Genomic DNA, 20,210 nt, shown 5'->3' with positions numbered 1-20,210 from the left:
CGGAGTAATACGTACTTGCTGTGCTTCAACATAATATTATGGTCTGTCGGAGCGTTGCGGCTACCGTTGTCAGGAGCGTCGCGGAGTAATACGTACTTGCTGTGCTTGTTGATTTATTGCTCAGAGATGTTGTTATTTTTCACAGATATTGTGAAGGATTTATTGCTCAGAGTTATTGTTACTGATATAAATAAAGTTTCATTTAGTGCGCCTTATAATCCAGTGCGCCTTGTGTATGGACTAACACTAAAAATAGACCGTTCACTCATCGTGCGCCTTATAATACGGTGCGCCTTATAGTCCGAAAAATACGGTACTTAATAAGTGTAAACTCACTCCCACTCTTTCTGTCTCTCTCTTTTAGTGGGTTTATAATGCACATAAAGCCCAATGTGCTGGTGTTAGCTGCTTGATCATACTGTGAGGGCATCACCACTTGCTTCTCAGGACTCTCATTCTGAAGATGTTGAAAGCATCTGAATAATGCTGTGTGTTTTGAGTAAGTTAAGAGCTTCTGTCAGCTGTGGCAGATCTCGCTGATCAAGTTTTGATAGAGATCAGATTCACAGAAAGCCGTCCGTTCAGTGTAACTGATGCTCTGTAAATCAAGCCTGAAGAGCTGTAGACCATGATGCACATCAAACCTCCAGGCTTTAAGATAAACACCTTCAGTGCTGTATAGATTATCTGTCCATCATGGCTGAAGTCTGGGTTTGGGCTGTAGGAATGTAGAAAGCTCTGTAAAGCTCTGGTTGATTGATTGATTCGGCCTGTTTGACTGTAGTTACGGGAATGATGAGAGATGACAGGATCTGGGTGATGATTAACTGCAGAGGATTAGAGTTCACTTCTTGTTGTGAACTACGATATCTTGCTATCAGTTTGTACTGAAGGGGTTGGGGGGGCTTGGAGGGGGTAGACAAACAGCAGATTCGTGCAAATATTGTTTTAGTCATTCTAGTGATTAAAGAGAGTGAAGAGATAGTAGTTGGACAAATCATTCACATGAATAAGCAGGAGTTACTGAGGCCCAGTTACTTTTTCATGGTAAGAAATATAAATATTGGAACTAGGCCTGTCATACTGTTTTCTAACGGATGATTAATTGTTCCAGGATTTATCGATTTATGATTTTATCATAATTATATTAATAAATTATGGCACTAGTCGTCTTGTCGCTCTGTCTGGGTCGTGATGGCTCAGGGTAGCTGTTTCCATCACTACCTTCATGACTAGAACCAGCTAGCCAACTATTTTGGTTCTTTTTACCACCAGGAAAATGCATAACACAATATAACAACAAATAAACAGACTAAACAGAAATTAAAATAATGAAGGACAGAAGATTACCTGCTGCTTCACTGCAGCCCATGACAGCTCCAAAAAGATTCCCACAATGCATTGCATTTCACAGTGCCTTTCATGGTGTATACATGAGAAAGCAAATGCAAGTTTTGTCTTAATTAAAAACCGAGCTACAGATATAAAACTGTACTCAAAAATAAAAGCATATAAACACAAGAGGCAATATTAGTGTGTGACAAAATGATCATGTTAATTTATCATACAATAAGCCAATAGCATAATTATTGTAACAGGCCTAATTGGAATGATACTTCCAAAACATTTTTAGGATTGATGTGGCTCCACTACACTATTTATATGTATATATTTCAGCAACATCCTCAACACGATGGGAGCATGAGCAGTAGTCATATCGCAGTCATGTAAGGCAATTTCCCACCACAGTATCATTTATTTTACTCTCAACTTGGATACACACAGTTCATTATTATTATTATTGTGAAGTAGAAAAGTTTAAATCAGTGGATTTTAAAGTGGTGCTGCCAGTGTTGGCTCGTTGCAATGTAGTGTGCAGCTAACTTCGCTTTGACATTTTCCAGAATACAATACATACATTAACAGGTATCGGTTTCATAAATCTAGACAACCGATGCTGATGTATCTAAAAGAAAAGCAATTATTAGCCAATAATACCCTAATCCACAATACACAGTATTTATTGCAATGTTTTAAGTAGCAGATTCTTAAAAACTGCTATACTAATTCTCTCTCAGGCATGTTTTGCTTGTTAAAGCTTACTGTCCAGCTCTATTGTGACGTTAGACCTCTGAATTGTTGTGACCTCTGGTTAAAATCAAACATCTGCATTTTAAAATATTGCAGTACTTATCACAGACTATTTTGTTCCCCATTAATGTTTAGCTCTAACTGAATCCACGCACAGAAACCTGTTCAGTGTAGACTTAAATTATGTGGTTGAGATCCATCTCTGAAAGCATCTGAATTTGGTTTGATTGATCCGATCCTAATAAGATCTTGATGTATCTGGGAGTATGATCTAATCGTTGTTTTTTAAACTCTAAACAGTAGTAGAAAATTGGTGAGTTTATATATTTTTTCCCCTCAATACCAGTGTCACGTGTTTCCTGTGTGCTGATATGTCGATGTTGAGAGTGATGGGTGAAGCTCCAGGTTTAGATGTGATGATGAATGGCATTGTTTGCTGCAGGCGGTGTTGAGAGAAGCTGAGAGACAGCTGTCCTCGTTCAGTGAGGGAGAATCTGCTCTGTGATTAATAGATCTGACATGTTCTCTCACAGCAGTGCCAGCACCGGTTCCTCCAAACCTGCCCTCCTGCATTCCTTATTTCCAGCTTTAATCTCCACATTTCAACATCAGATCTGTATCATCTACACTCCTAACCTCGTACCCCTTACTGATTTGCTTTTAGAATAGGGCAATATATATTTTTTTTTCATTATAGAGACTGTAAAAAAAGCTGGTTTAATTACATGAAAATATATTAAAAATCAGTGTACTGTTCATGAAAGAGTATTTGAAGAGCAGAATAGCAGTTTACCCAGAACCCCCAGCAGCTTCAGTCTGCAGCTGACTGAAAAATGTCTGTTGTGTGCAGACTGATGCTGTGATGCTGTTTTAGTGCTTTACAGCAGTTGCTGCTACTTGTCTCGTTTTCTTCAGACTATGGAAGCAGCCAAATACATTTTTTTCCTGACTGGAGGTATTCATTTCTATTTAGTTTTGCATGTTATTTCAACTATTTGAAATCTTGTTCAAGTTGCTGTTTCTGGTGATACAATTCTGTTAATAATTCTTTTTTGGTTAACATATTACGACAATTTTTGATAATGTTTGTTGATAATGATGATTATTTTAGATTTGCACCTTAAATATTTAACTTGAAACTTCTTTGTTGCCTGCTACAAATGTTAACTGACTGAAAGCACTTTCTAAACTGTGAAAGTATTTCAAGTAAGTATTTAGATTTGAACTTTAAAATAAAGTAATTTTAATTTTAAATCCTTCCACACATGTTTCTGCTGCAGTTTCCCTAATACTTGACCTGTTTAGATCATGCAGTCAATCATATTGTTTTGATTAGCGTACTAGAAAGGTTTTTGATACATAAGATGTTTATTTTGTGTTTTTAAATATTTTATATGAAAAAAAAAATGTTGTGTTTGTATATGACTTTGGAATGCATTTATATTAAATGCATGCGTGTACTTTTAAGTGCTGTGTGTCTGTTTCCGCCTCATTATGTAATCTTGATAAACTATGTAACTACGTAACAATGATAAACTAAAGAGCCCTTGCATCAGTATTTGTATTGATATCGGTATTTGCAGGTATATGAAAAACAGTGGATCGGCCCATCACTAGTGTCGGTGTGTCTTTATCATAACGATGGGAAAAGTACACCTTGCACGACTCAAAATGCGCAAAAGGCATGTACTAATTCTCTTAACTAATCATGGGTGTGGTTAATTTTGGGCATAACGTGAAATAAACCAATCAGCATGTCACTTGCTCATGATTCCCTGCAAGAGCTAAGTGTGCTCTGACTTTGGCAGATTGCTATTTTAACAGCAGAGTAAACTGCTTCTCAGCAGAGGAAACTGACCTGCTTGATCACGCTGTAAAGATGCCAAGATAGCAATGAACATCTGACTGTTGACATCTGTCTAGGTTGCATTCAGTCAGTGGAACTCCTCTGTTTTCTGTAGCCAAGATAGAGATAGTAATACACCAGAAATGTACCTGAACACACCTCATTTCCAGATCACCACGCCCATCAGTGTAGATATATTCAGAAGCACCGTTGCTATATAAACGGCGCAGGTGGAAGGTGCGAAAATAGACTGTTATCGGGGTGTAAGATAACAATGAGCATCACTGTCATTCTGTATAAATAACAGATCTTGTTTTCTTGTCTTCTTCTCTGATCAGGTTGATAGAACACGTGATTAAGGATGTCTAAGCCTCAGAACTCTCCCTCCCGGGACTCTCGCTCCAGATCCCGCTCCCGTTCCCGATCCTACTCACGGTCTCGCTCCAGCAGCCGCTCACGATCCAGATCCAGAAAACATCGCTACAGGTAACAGCAGCAGCTCACTGTAATAAACTCTTATCTTTAGAGTCAGTTTAACTGCATTAAATGTTTTACCTTTAATAACTAATCCCTAGTTCAGTGGGGACAACAATAAGCATAAAATGTACATAATACTGTATGTTTCGCACTATATGGCGCACTGGATTATAAGGCGCACTATCAATAAATGTCAATTTTCTAGGTTTTTTTTTTTTTTTTTTTCATTTTATGCGATACTATTAACTAGTTGTAGGGACAGGGGTGTTGCCATGTTTTCCTTCTAAATTCCCAGGTCTCGTCATTGGGTAGTGGGACCTGTAAAGCTAAGCTAAGTAAACAAAACTATAATTCTTAAAAACATGTCAAACAAGCATTGGATGTTCCACACAGATTTTTCTCCTAAAAAGTTTGAGTAAGTAAAGTGCATCTATTCATTTACAGTAAGCTTAGATTTCCACTAAGGCTGGGTGCGGCAGCATTAGCATTAGCAGCTAACCACTAGCAGTTAGTGCCTAATGCCACCTGACAGCGCTACACTGAGGTAAGCCAGGGTGCTATTAGCTAGCGTTAGCTTGTTTTAACACGATAAACATACAGACTACAGTCCGATATACTCACCTCTGAATGGCGAAAGTGCTAGCACTTAGCGTGGTTAGCGGCTAATGCTAATACTGGTCCAGCCTCAGTGCTGGAGAACTAAACTGAAACTCCTGTATAACTCTGTACTTCAGCAGAGTGGCTTTACTGCTCCTTAATACCTGACTGATAGAATTCATACATAAGGAGAACCAGATTATAGGGCGCACTGATTACTTTTGGGAAAATGTAAGGATTTTAAGTGTGCGTTACAGTGAGCAAAATGTGGTTGACGCTGTCTATATTGCCAATTGTGGTAACTGTTTAACACTTTTAGCCTCAGTAAGTTAAATTTACTTTAATAATTTGAGTTTATTGCTTGCCTCAATTTGCCTTAAGTAATGTTAACTCAAAACTTGAGTTAGACTTAAAACCTTTAATGATTATGCCTAAATTGTGTTTATTTAATGAATGGTTTATTTTTATCAATTACTTTGAACGTTTTACTTTAAATTTTATGGTCAGGAGAATGAAATAGATTATTATTTAGCCTCTTATTAGATAAAATATAGGTTTAAATTCTCATAGACAATTAGATGAAAAAGAAAGAAAATGCTATAGCGTGAACAGTATAGCACACTACAGCCAATACAGCTCAGAAATACAGGTCAGGGGGCTCTGAGTGGGAAATCGCTGGTTTGAATCCGGTTCATGCAGCTTGCCATCAACTGCCGAAGTCCTGAGAGAGCACTGTTGGTCTTGCTCTCTCTCTCTTTCTGGGTGGGTACAGTAGATGGTGCTCTTTCCCCTCATCACTCCTAGGGTGATGTGTATCAGCACAAGGCTGCGTCTGTGAGCTGATGTATCAGAACCGAGTCGCTGCGCTTTCCTCCGAGTGTTAGCGCTGTGATGCTACTAGGTAATGCTGCATCAGCAGCAGTTCAAAAAGAGGCAGAGTCTAGAAATTTGATATAAAATTATATATAAAAAAAGAAATACAGCTCAGAAAATTATACCTTGTATTTATATATCATCTAAACGTTTTCCTATGGTAGCCTGGGGGGAATCACTACACACTGATGGTGAATGTCAGAAACAGGGGGACACGCCCAGTATGCAAATAGATTGTGCCAAAAACCAATAGAAATTAAGCTGCTAATGTTAACTGAATAACCTCAAATATTATAACTATTCAACTCAAAGATCTCTGTCTGAGAGTATATGTGGCTACAGATGTACTCCTAACTTAAAGTAGTTCAGTAATGGAAGTATTGAATTTTACATATAAAAGACTTTATTTGAGTTCAGACTAATTGTAGGTTTATAGTGAAGCAATACACAGATATTTAGATTAATCACTAATCTGATACACATACACACCAAGGAAGATCATTAATCAGCATTAATATTTTTAACGCTAAATAATACTAAATAATATTAAACAAGGGACAAATATTAATGAGAATGTGTGTCCCAAATTGTGACTGGTATTATACTTTAGTAGGCAAAGCTAAATTGAAAAACATCGAGTTACCGTTACGCATTGAGGCAAAGAGTGATAGTAAATATGCTTTCGAGAAGAAAAACAACCCCAGCTGGCCGACACATCCGCCGCAGCTTATTTAGAAACCAGTGACCTTAACATGAACCATAAAAAAAAGGTGTGACCTGTAGTACTTAAAAATATACAGCTCTGGAAAAAATAAGAGAGCACTTCAGTTTCTCTGATGAGAAATAGCTGAAACAACAAAAAAGATGCAGAGCTTTCAGACCTCAAATAATGCAAAGAAAAAAGTTCATATTCATAAAGTTTTAAGAGTTCAGAAATCAATATTTGGTCGAATCACCCTGTTTTTTAATCACATTTTTTTTTCATGCATCTTGTCATCATGTTCTCCTCCACCAGTCTTACACACTGCTTTTGGATAACTTTATGCTGCTTTACTCCTGGTGCAAAAATTCAAGCAGTTCAGTTTGGTTTGATGGCTTGTGATCATCCATTTTTAAGTGATCTTTTATTTTTTCCCAGAGCTGTAAATGAACACTGACTGTTTATTTGGGTTTAGTATTCTAATGTTATATAGAGTTAATTACAGGTAGACACTAACGCTAACTGATCACTGACTTTATTAATGTTTATTTGGGTTTAGTATTCTAATGTTATATAGAGTTAATTACAGGTAGACACTAACTCTCACTGATCACTGACTTTATTAATGTTTATTAGGGTTTAGTATTCTAATGTTATATAGAGTTAATTACAGGTAGACACTAACTCTCACTGATCACTGACTTTATTAATGTTTATTTGGGTTTAGTATTCTAATGTTATATAGAGTTAATTACAGGTATATACTCTCACTGATCACTGACTTTATTAATGTTTATTAGGGTTTAGTATTCTAATGTTATATAGAGTTAATTACAGGTAGACACTAACTCTAACTGATCACTGACTTTATTAATGTTTATTTGGGTTTAGTATTCTAATGTTATATAGAGTTAATTACAGGTAGACAGGTAGTTGATTAGGGATTGTCTAACATTTTGTATAACATTTAGAATACTAAACCCAGATAAACATTAATAAAGTCAGTGATCAGTGAGAGTGTCTGCCTGTAATTAACTCTATATAACATTAGAATACTAAACCCAAATAAACATTAATAAAGTCAGTGATCAGTGAGAGTTAGTATCTACCTGTAATTAACTCTATATAACATTTGTGTGGGGCCGGTTCAGGTGAGGTTCTGGGAGGGATCTGATTGGTCGGTTGGAGACGGGGTCGGGGACAGGTGCTGCTGTGTTGAGCAGATCTGGGGTCGAGTCCAGAACACATGACTCAATCTGTCACTGATCACTGATATAACTCAAATACAAAAACACATAACTCCGTTCTGAGAGCTTCAGGAAGCTGTTCTCACCCTGCTCTCCTCCTCTTCCTCCTTCTACACCCCTCTCTCTCTCTCTCTCTCTCTCTCACTCTCTCTCTCTCTCTCTCTCTCGCGTGTATCTGCTTGCTGAAGGATGTGTGTTTCACTGTGCAGCGTGTGCTGCTCTGTATTATAGTGTATATTATTTATATTTTTATTTTCTTAATTTTTCAATGAAAAAGCGCAGGAGGTAAGTGTTGACTTGCTATAATAAGACATTGCTGTGTTATATATCTGTGTTATATATAATATTTTTACATTTTCCTTTTATATGCCTCTGTTCGTGTTCGTGTTCAGTTTAGTTTCAATTTCGTTTACTTCATCTGACTCATTTTTTCTTTGTGCACATTGGAAGATGTTTTTCTTAAGTTTTTACATTTAAATCATTAAATCATGGCTTTCTGGTCAGCTTTAATCTATATTAATATCTGCATATAATGATATGAAGGCTTTAACTGTATAAACGCGTTAAGCGTGATTGTAGTAGGGGAAGTAGAGCGGGCGTGCTGTGAGACGCTGGATCTGAGTTTATGTAAGTGTATGTCTGAGTTGAGTAATGTAGATGCGGGTGGTTAAGCAGCTCCCCCAAGTGGCTATAACGCCACATAGTACCTGAGTACCTGATGTTCAGTGTATGGATGGAAAACAGCAGCAAAAAACTTGTATATTTACCTTTTAAAAGAGAATATACAACAATTTAAAGTCATTTTGTAGCAGAATTTCTAGAGTTTAAGTTAACAAATTTTAATGCAATTTCTACAGAAAAGGGCAATATGACAGAATTTTAATACATGTCATTTAAATAACATGTATAACATTAGTTTATACATTGCTTCACTTGTTACAGTTATATTGCTTAAACTGTTATTATTTTATCAATCAAGCTGCATATGTCCATAGAGAAAATTGCATCATTTAAAGAGAATAGTCATTTTGGAGCAGCATTCCTATTTAAGTTAACACATTTTAATGCAATTTCTACAGAAAAGTGCAATATGACAGAATTTCACACACACATACAGATACGCCCATTTATCAAGAAATTGGCAACTAATATACACGGCACATCTTACAGGACATACAGTTAGTATACAATAAATATCAAATTCAGGGTTTGTACGGTCATTAAAAACCTGGAAAAAAGTAGTGGAATTTGAAAATAATTATTTCCAGGCCTGGATATCTTTAAGAAAAATACAAATACCCTATAAAAATACTATATTGCTTAAACTGTCATCATTTTATTAATTAAGCTGCATATATCCATAGAGAAAATTGCATCATTTAAAGAGAATATACAACAATTGTAAGTCATGTTGGAGCACCATTTCTATTTAAGTTAACAAATTTTAATGCAATTTCTACAGAAAAACGTAATATGACAGAATAGTGTCATTACAATTACATCTATAACATAAGTTCATACATTGCTTCACTTATTACAATTACATTACATTTTATAAACAATATACAGGGCTAATTGTACAGGACATACAGTTACTGTACGATAAATATCACATTTAGGGTTTGTACGGTCATGAAAAACCTGAAAAAAAAGTCATGGAATTTAAAAAATAACGATTTCCAGGCCTGAATAAGTTTTAAAAATATATATTTTACTGTTAAAAATACCCAGAAAGTTTAGGAAAAGTCAAGGAAATTTGCTCTACAAATCTTTGTGTTTCAGTTTATCGATGGATAAAATCTATTTTGAACTACAAATAGATCAGCTCAGTGTTAATCCAGTAATTTAGCCCCAAACAATGGAGCTCTCAAGATCTGACACATAGTTTAATTATTACAGATTGTGTGTCCACATTTTATCTAATTGATTGTAGACCTTCTATAATGAGTTTTATTTATAGATTTAGTTGATTTTTGGTTTTATTGTTCATGTCTGCACTGAGGTTTTAAAAATCGTATGTTCATGAAAAATTGCCTTGATGGTATAAAAAAGTAATTAAAACTCATGGAAATGTGTTTGTTAAAACATCTATGAACCCTGTAAATAAAAAAACATAAAAATAAAATATAATACATGGTGATATTTCCATTTTAAGAATATTAAAGCATTAAGATATCTAATATTTGAAAAAAAAAAGCAGTAGTGTCTGAATAGAACAAGGCTTATACACTGTAACTACACACAAATATCGTACGCCTAAACACACACTCACCTTAATACAGCATCCTATTCACACGTGCAGTGCACTACTATATTAAACTGAGCAATTTAAAAATTAGCAATAGTTTAAGAGGACAGTTTATCATACAGTCGATCTTTAAACAGGGTTTGTGCAGTCATGAAAATCCTGGAAAAGTCATGGAATTTGAAAAAAATAATTTCCAGGCCTGGATAAGTTTTGAAAAAATAGAAACACCCAGGCAGTTTTGAGGAAATCATGGAAATTTGCAACCTACAAATGTGTTTCCATTTATTAACTGAGAAAATCTATTTTGAGCTAACAAAATACATCAGCTCAGAGTTAATTCCGTAATTTAGCCCCAAACAGTTGATTAGTTGATTTAGTTTTCTTTTTGTTGTCCATGGCTGCACTGATGTTTTAAAGATCGTATAGTCATTAAATTTGCGATGGAAATTGATGAAAAATTCATGGAAATCATGAAAAAGTCATGGAAATGTATTGGTTAAAAAGTGTATGAACCCTGTTTAAAACCAAACCAAATCCTTAATACTAATTCAACATTTAGAAAATACTATGTGCAAAGACAGAAAACATTTAATATTTTAATAGTGTATCATCTACAAATAAATTAGCTATACATATGATACAAATATCTTGTGAAATTGGCACAAAATATCAAATAAAAAGTGACAAAAAATTGTTTTATTTAGACTTGGGCATAATAAACTAGCTTAAGTCATACTCTTAACATGCACCGTTATTCTAAAGCTGGAGGTGTGGGAGATTTTACCACAGGTGACCATGCAGCTTCATGAGGAGATAATTTAGCCAAAAGTGACATGGGTAGGTAAGTTTAGATGTCTCTCAGGGAAATATAATAGGTCATTTTGGAGCAGGATTTCTGTCAGACATAACATCAATTTTAATACAATGTCAGTAGTAAAAAAAAACAAAAAAAAAAAACAATACTACAGAAATTCATGGTTAACATTACATCTATAACCTTTCTATACATTTCTAACAGTATACACAATGTTTTACTCATTACAATTTAAGCCCATTATATAAAATGTCAGCATCGGCCCATTCATAATGACATTTTTACACAGTATACCAGATAAAGCACATTTGACATTATATGTAACACATGATATTTCAGATTAAGAACTAAATTTTACATTTTAAATTAAAATCAATTTGTTAACAAAAAAATCAGTATTAGAGCGGGGTGATATAAAACAATTATTTTTATGTTTTTCAAATTAGATTTTTGATTACAGTTGAAATGTTTGTATTTCTGACGTTACAACTGAAACATATTTTACTATTAATTTTTTTTTTTTATTGGCAGATTTGCCATAATGGAAGCAATCCCAATTTAGAGCTATTAAAGGAATTTTAATCTCAAGGTAGCCAAACGTGTGAAATCTTTTGACATTTTCTCTATGTAAAGATGTAAAATGTCCATTATCCCATTTTGAAAATTGCATTAAAACACTTCAACTAATTCAACTAAGCAAATTAATTCCATTAACTTTCCAATTCTACTGAGTATGTAATACGTGGTGGTATTTACGTTTTAAGAACATTGGACAATTATAATCTGCTATAATACATCTGTCTAATAAAATATGCAACACTCTAGTCTCAGGCTCATACAGTAACTACACACACAGTAATATCACAGGCCCAGATTAAACACTTACCTTAACCTGACATCCTATTAACTATAAAAACCCTATACAGTATTATTCACTACAATATTAAACTGAGTTCAGTGTATTGTTTGGTATATTGTCTGCATGGAATCTCGCCAGGCATCGTAGATACATATGCAGTATATTATAATAAAACTTAAAATAATAAAATGTGGAGTCATCAGCACTTTATTTGTAAAATCTTTATTTTTTAAATAATAAATATAGGTCTAATTTATTTAAATTATATAAATAGGTCATTAAAAAAGGCTTTTTAGCTTTTTAAATTTTTATAAATATTTTTAAAAGCACTTTGAACAGTGCTTCTTCACATATTTAAAGTGTTTTTTTGTTTGTTTGTTTGTTTTGCTGTTTTTGGACAAATCTGTTAAAATTTCTATACGAGTTATACAACTATTTGTTGTATTTCACTGACTGATCACACTGCACTGGATGATGAAAGTCGCCACACTGCTGCTTTAATTACAGTGTTTCTACGACAGAATTTGAAAACTGAATTCTGTTTAGTTTCCTCCCTCTAAACAATAAACAATTTCACACAGCGCCACCCGTTCACATCCTTTATTAGAATTAATTCATACACAGCAATAACCTCAGAGACACTGCAGCTACAATATTACAGTTATGGTCCTTTTTTAATATATTCTATATGCAGTATAATCAGCACTAGGCCTGTTTTGATCATTGCTATTCATTTTAATACAGTATCATACAACATATACTGTATAAATGTGACCACGGTAATCACTACATATCATTTATTAGTAGAGCCTGGTACATGGTTTTGTTTAAGAATGTTTTGTTTATGTCGGATATTGAAATTAATTATAATGCAATAATTCAAATGTCTTTTTAATAATATTCTTTCTTTTTATTTTTCTTTCTTTCACTGCTAAGACCTTTTTGTTCTCTGATTGTCTTCTCCTCAGACTTTTCCTTTTTTTTTTTTTGTTCGAAATATTGTATAATTCAAAGCCTCAAGTCAGTACCGTATTTTCTATACACGCTAAGATTGTATTATTTTTGAAAGTCTTCTTTTCTTTTTTTCTCTTTTTCATTTTTTCTTTTCTTGTTTTCTCTCTATTTTTTAATCTCTTCTTTTCTTGTTTTTTTCTTTTGTCTTTCATTCCCGTTCTCTGTCATTGTCTGACTTTCTTTTTTGCATTTTTCTGTATTTGTGTTTTTTTGTTATTTTTCTCTCTTTCTCTTATTTCTATCTGTAGCTTTATCTATCCCTTTCTTTCGCTCTCACTGTCTAGCTCTTATCCTTACTTTTTTCCTCTAGATGTCTTTCTCTCTTTTTCTCTGCTAAGATCTTTTTCTTGTTCTCTTTGCTATTGTTCTCTCTGTGTCTACCTTTCTCTTTTCACTTTTCTCTCTTTTTCTTATTTTTTCTTTCTCTTCTGTCTCATCTTTCTTTTTTCTCCCTATTTAGGTACTGCTGTACAGTAGCTTCCTGTAGATCACAAAATATAACACCCTAAACTAGACTGTTGTATTGTTTATTTTTTAATAAAACACTGTTATATTAAATCCTCTTCTCTGTTTTTTTTTTCTTTCTCTTTCTTTCTTTCCTCTGTAGCTCTAGATCTCGCTCCCGTTCGCACAGTCGGGAACGGAACTACCCTTCTAGAGATTTCCAGGGTAACCGTGGGTACACCCGCGGATACCGCGGCTACCGCAGGCCGTTCTACTACAACCGGGGCAGAGGTCGCGGCTACTTCCCCCGTGGGTACAACCGGGGCGGAGGAGGAGGAGGAGGCGGCGGTGGTAACTATGGCTACCGCTCTAATAACTGGCACGGCGGCCACCGCGACCAGCAGCAGCCCTACGAGCACCACTCCCACAGCCCCAAGAGGGGGCGCTCTCGCTCCCGCACCCCTCGCAAACGATCCGGCAGCCGCTCGCGCTCCCACTACTCCGAGCGCTCGTCCTCCCGCTCCCGCCACTCCAGCTCCTCCTCCCGCTCCTCCTCCCCGCGTAGGCGGAGTTCGGGGAAGCGTCGCTCCAAAGACTCCAAGAGCAAGGGGTCGCCCGGCGACGGAAAAGCCCTGGTTAAAGAGGAGGAACCCGCCAAGACCGCGCCCGCCGTACCCGAGGAGCCGCCCAGCAAGTGGGAGAGCATGAGCGACTACGACACCAGCCCCAAGCAGTCCGGCCTGGCACAGCCGCCCGCCGGGGGTCAGCCCGAGGTCAAAGTGTCCATCTCCGGCTCTTCTGCTAACAGCGCCTCCCTGTGGAGGAGCATCGAGAGCAAGAGCCCCCCGAAACCCGCCTCCTCCACCTCCACCGGCTTCGGCTTCTTCTCCAAAGAGGACATGAAGACCGGAGACAAATCAGCCCAGATCTCCACCGCCTTCAAAAAGTAGGTGATCTCTCCTCTCTCCATCCAGACCTTTAATTTTATACCAGCATCCCTCTCTTTGTGTTTCTCTCTCTCTTTCTCTCAGTGTTTGATTTATAATCATTCTTTCAAATGTGTTCAGTCTGTGCACAGCCAACAGAGAGCCTCGAGAGGAATAAAGGGTAAAATGGAGGTCATCTCAGTTCAAACGCAAAAAAAAAAAAATCCAAATCCTGTGATATGAGGTTGTTTGCAATCCCATAATTTAGGAGATAAAGCTTTAGAGGATGTAAGTATATTTCCTCCCCCAGATGAGTACTGATCAATCATGTCTGCTGTGGTGCAGTTTTTTTTTGAGTGCTCGCTGTTTGTTTGCCTGTTTCATTGATTGATTGAGCTTTTATTTTTTTATATATTTATGATGTAAATGATCATGAATAATAAGATATTCATTTAGATTGTTCAGACTGTTCAAATTAGGCCTTGGTGATAATACAATTTGTTTTAAATACTGTTTTTTTTTGTTTTCTTTTGTATTTTCATGCTTTTTTTTTTTTTAAAAACTAATATTAAAAGAAAATATAATGTTAACTATCAACATTATTAGTGATCAAACTATTCATATATATATATATATATATATATACGTATATGTATTATTATATTTATTTATTTATTTATTTTTTTTTTTTTATCTAGAAAGAGCAAGTGGTGGATGGGTAAAGTCAACATTTAGGTTATATCGCAGCAGATATATATGTATATATATATATGTATATATATTTTTTTATTTGAGCTCTTTTAATAATAATAATAATAATAATAAAATAACTAAATTTAAATGAACATTCTTAGCATTGTTAATGCTTAGTATCATCTAAAATTACAGTATTATAAAAATAGATAAACTAATTCAATTCCAGTGGCTTATACATTGAACATTTAAGACACATTTATGTTTGTAAATCCTGATACAATAATCAGCCAGATGATTTATCTCTTGGTCGCACATATAGTCAGTATTTTTTTTTTATTTAAAGCCAAAAATTAAATGATTATCGCCCAGGCCTAGTTCTGAAGGTTAAAGTATAAAGTAAAAAACATGAAATCCTAAAGCTTGTGTCCACACTTTCTCTGTAAATCTGTATAAACACACGTGTGGATGATTCACTTCAGGTTTTTGGCAGAGAAGAAAAAGCCGTCGTCGGATTGGGATGATAACCCGGAGGAAGACGCGAGCGCCGCGGACGCGGAGAAGGAGAAGAACAGCAGGAAGCAGAGAGGACTGTTCGACACGGACACGGTCTACAGCGAGACCAAGAGCGATAAGGGCCTGCCCTTCCTGGACGAGGAGGAAGAGGCGTATCTGAAGGGTCTGAAGGAGAGGAAGACGGAGGAGGAGTCTAAGTACAAGGTGAAGGCCACGCTCTCGGCGCGGGAGCTGTTCGAGGAGCGCTTCGGGAAGTGGGACGACGACTCGTACGGCTCTAATAAAGACGCTCCGCCGCAGCCGGAGGACGACGCCGAGGACGAGGAGCAGGTCCTGGAGGAGCTCTACCGCAGCCGCAAGCAGGCGGCGCGTAAGGAGGAGAAAGCCTCCAAGAAGAAGGAGAAGAAGAAGAACCGCGCCAGCCCGTCGTCTCCGTCGCCCTCTAGAGGCTCGGAGAGGGGCAGGCCGCTGTTCCCTGCAGCGCAGGAGGCCTCGCCTCCGGCCAAATCGTCCAAGAAGAGAGACCCGGAGTTCAATTTTAGCCTAAAAACGTTCAATGAAGAGGCTGAGAGGTAATTAACAATCACTTTTCACTTTTTTTAGGCAGGTTTATGCTTCTGCGTCAAATCTACCCCGTAGCCCTGATGCGTATCTCTACGCCTTCGCACCTTTACATATCCGCTCTGTGGTTCAACTGCAGCTTAACACATACACATCAATGCACTAGGGTTGTCACGATACCAACATTTTGACTTCGATACCGATACCCACTGTAGTATCACGATTCTCGATACCAAAACGATACTTGGAAGAAAAAAAAACAATTAAAATATCTGAACATAAAATGTTTATTTTTGACTGAACTGGATTGAACACTGAACAATCGGTGCAAACGTTTTTATTCTAAAATAAAACATTTGAACAAAAAACAAGTTTCGTTATTATAACCTTAACTATAACATAATTATCTAAACACTTCCTAAAAACTAAAACTAAAACCAGAGGTAATGGTAGCCTGACTATGTGAACCTGACGGGCGGGCAGAAGTTAAGTTCTGAATAAGGAAAATAAAGAGACAGAAGAACATTACAATGTTATGTTCATTTTAACACTCACTGCTCCGTTTTATTAATCAACCGTTTACCGTTTTTAATAAGCCCATGTTCAGTGTAACGATCAAGCAGGCTACGTGCCTGACCACAGATTTGCGATGGAAACGCGAAAACGTGAACATCTTGAGTTCATGTTTCACAGCCAATGGGATAATGGAGAAATAGAGAAAAACACGGGTCCAAAACAAAACTCCTGCACACTCCTCTCCATGTTAACGTGATTTACTAGCAGTCGCTAGTAAATCTTAGTAAAGCTACAGACAGAGTGTATCTTGACTAACTCCACTAACCTGTCGACTTCTCAGCTCTTTGTAGAGATCAGGGTGCTTGTCTGCTAAATGAATGAGCGAAATATGATCAGAATAACACTGTAACATAGAAGCATAGAACTATTATTTAATTAAAATGATTTTTAAGAACAGCTAAACACAGTGCTGCAGGTCAAACGCGGAGGTGTTCACGTGCGAGAGAGAGAGACAGACAGAGAAAGAGTGAGAGAGCGAGAGTGAGAGAGATTTGCGTGTTCTGATGTGAGCTACTCACAGGTAAAGGTTCTCTTTTTATCTCCTCGTGCTCATTCAGTGTTTTCTGTCGTATTTTGCGGCTAGCGCGAGCGCTTACAACGAACAGCGCGGACCGCGAGGTGCCGCCGCGCTTGTGCCGAATCCGCTACTGAATCCGACTCCCGCTTCGCGGACAGAATCGGCACAACACCCCCCGCTGTACAACTGCGGGAGTGAAAACAGCGCTAATAAATAAAGTAGTTTAATTTCACTTTCAGTTTTCGTTATTTTATTTAAAAATATCAATAAAAAACAGATGCCTACATCTCAGACTATTTTCCCACACTTCACTCCCCGCGCCCGTTTTGTCCACAAGTCGCGGACGAGAGACATCTGTTATTTTAGCCGTCGCCATTCTACACTCGCTGCTGCTCTGCTGGCTTGCGCGTGAATCGATTCATTTGTTCAGAACACTAAGTTTGAATCCTGCCACACCGACTGCTGCGGTGTGAATCAGTTTTCTTATGAACTGAATCAAATCGCGCCTACTAATTTGACTCATTTGAAGCTAGTGACTGGGCTATATACAGTATCGAAAGCATCGAACGCTAAAGAACCGAATCGTTTGTGATGACGTAGTATCGAAAAAGAATCGAACCTTCGGTACACCGTGCAACTCTACAATGCACAGACTTAAACGTTTTTTGAACGCCATAGAGGCGGTGTTAACTTGACGCACAAGTATAAATCAGCCTTAAAAGGCCTTAAGAGCGTTGCATCAATTCTTAAAAACAAAACACTGATATTTATAGATAGTTTACCTTCAAAAATGTCAGGGTTCCTTTAGGGGTGGGCAATATTATATCGTATACAATATATCGTGACACAGAAATATCATGATATTAAAAATCCATATTGTGATAAAAGGGCTGTTCTGTCTTAAAAGTAGTCTATTATTTACTGTGAAGCTTTAGGTGTATTTATTTTATAATTTTTTTAATTTGCAGTTTATATGCATGCACTAAATATTCTGCAATATTATTTGCTGCATTATATTATTTTATGCTATATTATTTATTTTGCCACATTATGATTATGCTGTAATACTATTATACTATATTCCTGAAATTAATTAATTATTTTTCTGTTTTCCTATATTGCCAAGTATATCGTTATCGCAAAAATACCCTGAAATATCGTGATATTATTTTAGAGCCATATCGCCCACCCCTATGTTCCAGCCGGTCCTTAAAATGTCTTAAATTAAAACACTTTAATTTAATGATCCTTTTTATGGTTCCTACATGCAGTTCAGTGTGTTGTTTAACATAATGCAACTTTACATACGTTATGTTGGCTCTGTTCTGCATCACAGTAGAATAAATTTGAAAAAAAAAAAGATAAAAGTTTTGATTTCCAATACAATAAATTATTTTCTACATTTTTGGGTCTGAAATTATATTTATTTAGGTCTTAAAAAGCATTAAATGTGACTTTTAAAATTATGCAAGAATCCTGCATGTTCAGATCCCACTATTCGAATGGGATAAAGAGAAATATTTGATTCTTTTCAGGTTTTATGCATATGATTGGGTGTTTTAATAGCATGCCTTGCTTACATTGTCTCAATATTAAAATATATCAGTTTATTCAATATCTGTACTCTGATCTGTATCATAACAGTAGGTTCTTGCTAGGATTTTCTATATAGTATTTTCTATATTAATGCCTATGGATTTGAATGTGATCTCCTGAAAGCTCCTATAGATAGCTTCATAAACTCCATAATAATTCATATCTGGTCGTGACAGTGACTCTATAGAGCTTTACAGCCTTTATAATCTTCCCCTACAGTTATTAACATGGCCGAGTTCTTCCTTTCCCTCCTATTCCAGCTCAGGTGGTGCACTGTCCAAAGAGAGACGGCTGTCTCAGGATCTAGTGCACCCTGCTAAGAAAGATCAGGAGGAGTTCCGCTCCATCTTCCAGCACATTCAGGCTGCTCAGCTCCGCCGCAGCCCCTCAGAGCTGTTCGCTCAGCACATAGTCACCATAGTTCATCACATCAAAGGTAAATCCAGCTTTTAATCACTGTAAATCACCTGCAGCTGATCTCAGGACAGTTCTCAGGGTCCGGACCCGACAGTCTGCGTGTGCGTTGTGTTGATGATGATGGGGGAGTAGAATCAGGCTAAGTTTATTTTATAGCGTTTAATTCAACTGTATATAAAACCATTTCTCGTCTTTTTCTCTCGCTGTTCGTAGCTCAACACTTTCGCTCGTCTGGGATGACTCTGAACGAGCGATTCGGCATGTACCAAAGAAAAGCCGCACAGATGGAAATGATGAGGCAAAGAAAGAGTCCTGAGATCCACAGGTAAGTGTGTTAAAGAGGCCTTTAATACAGTAAAACCTGTTTATCACTGCAGAGACAAATGGGCCCTATTTATTAATTAGGCTATTACATGCCAATTCCACTGCCAGTTTCTGTCGTTGGATGTGTCCGATGTTCACGTTAGCATGCTAACTAGAGAAAGAACACTTTGCGCATGTCCAAAATTGACTGCTATAGGCCTCGTCCAACTTAAGCACATAAGCACTCCAGCTACCAGCCTCATCCAACGTCACTATCATGTTGTTAGCACGACAGTTACTGTCCTCTTTTAACATTGCAGTTATACTCGTTCTACAATGCACAGCATCAACCCGATCTATTTAATGCTGTTTTTAATATTATATAAAGCTATGGCATGATATTACAGTAGTGCAAAGTATAAAAATCACTTTAATCACTAAAAATAAAGATGCAGAAGTCAGAATGTAATCATGCAGCACCAGCTTCTCCACTCGTCTGGTGGTGTTTTCGGTTTATGGTCTCACAGGGTGTAGGACTGGGTATTGTTTTAAAATGCTGCTGGTTGGTACCTTAAATTCAGTACCAAGTACCCAAACGGTACTTTTTATAATACCTTTTTCTAAACTTCTTTTTTTTTTTTTTTTTAAGCGATAATTATTCCCACACAGCGTATTTATTTAATAACATCACATTTTTTTCAGAAGCATATTACTGGATGCATTTCAGTTTTTATTACAATTTTTATAATTATAAATTATATTTCTGTTAGTGGTGTCAATAACCTAAAAATAAAAAAAATCATGATGCATTTTTTTTAATGCTAGAATTTCCCAATATTATAGTGAGTGACAGTAAGAATAGTGTAGTGTGGCTTAAGGTCTGACAGACTAGATA

General features: G+C 36.6%; 2 protein-coding genes across 7 annotated transcripts in view; one reads left to right on the top strand and one right to left on the bottom strand.

Moving 5' to 3' along the window:
- eva1bb (eva-1 homolog Bb (C. elegans)) overlaps positions 1-20,210 on the bottom strand; it is a 519,072-nt gene that overhangs the window by 472,959 nt on the left and 25,903 nt on the right. The window lies entirely within an intron of this gene.
- Positions 1-20,210, top strand: part of LOC125780411 (thyroid hormone receptor-associated protein 3-like) — a 38,568-nt gene that overhangs the window by 7,968 nt on the left and 10,390 nt on the right. For all 6 annotated transcript variants that reach the window (XM_049472932.1, XM_049472931.1, XM_049472928.1 and 3 more), the window contains exons 2-6: positions 4,276-4,423; positions 13,374-14,156; positions 15,312-15,917; positions 18,856-19,031; positions 19,226-19,337. In XM_049472932.1, coding sequence (XP_049328889.1) covers positions 4,299-4,423; positions 13,374-14,156; positions 15,312-15,917; positions 18,856-19,031; positions 19,226-19,337 — 1,802 coding nt within the window. In that variant the 5' untranslated portion in view covers positions 4,276-4,298. The remainder of the gene's footprint in view (positions 1-4,275; positions 4,424-13,373; positions 14,157-15,311; positions 15,918-18,855; positions 19,032-19,225; positions 19,338-20,210) is intronic.

Source organism: Astyanax mexicanus, unplaced genomic scaffold, assembly GCF_023375975.1.
Source record: "Astyanax mexicanus isolate ESR-SI-001 unplaced genomic scaffold, AstMex3_surface scaffold_31, whole genome shotgun sequence".
NCBI lineage: Eukaryota > Metazoa > Chordata > Actinopteri > Characiformes > Acestrorhamphidae > Astyanax > Astyanax mexicanus.
This window is presented reverse-complemented; position numbering and strand designations above follow the sequence as displayed.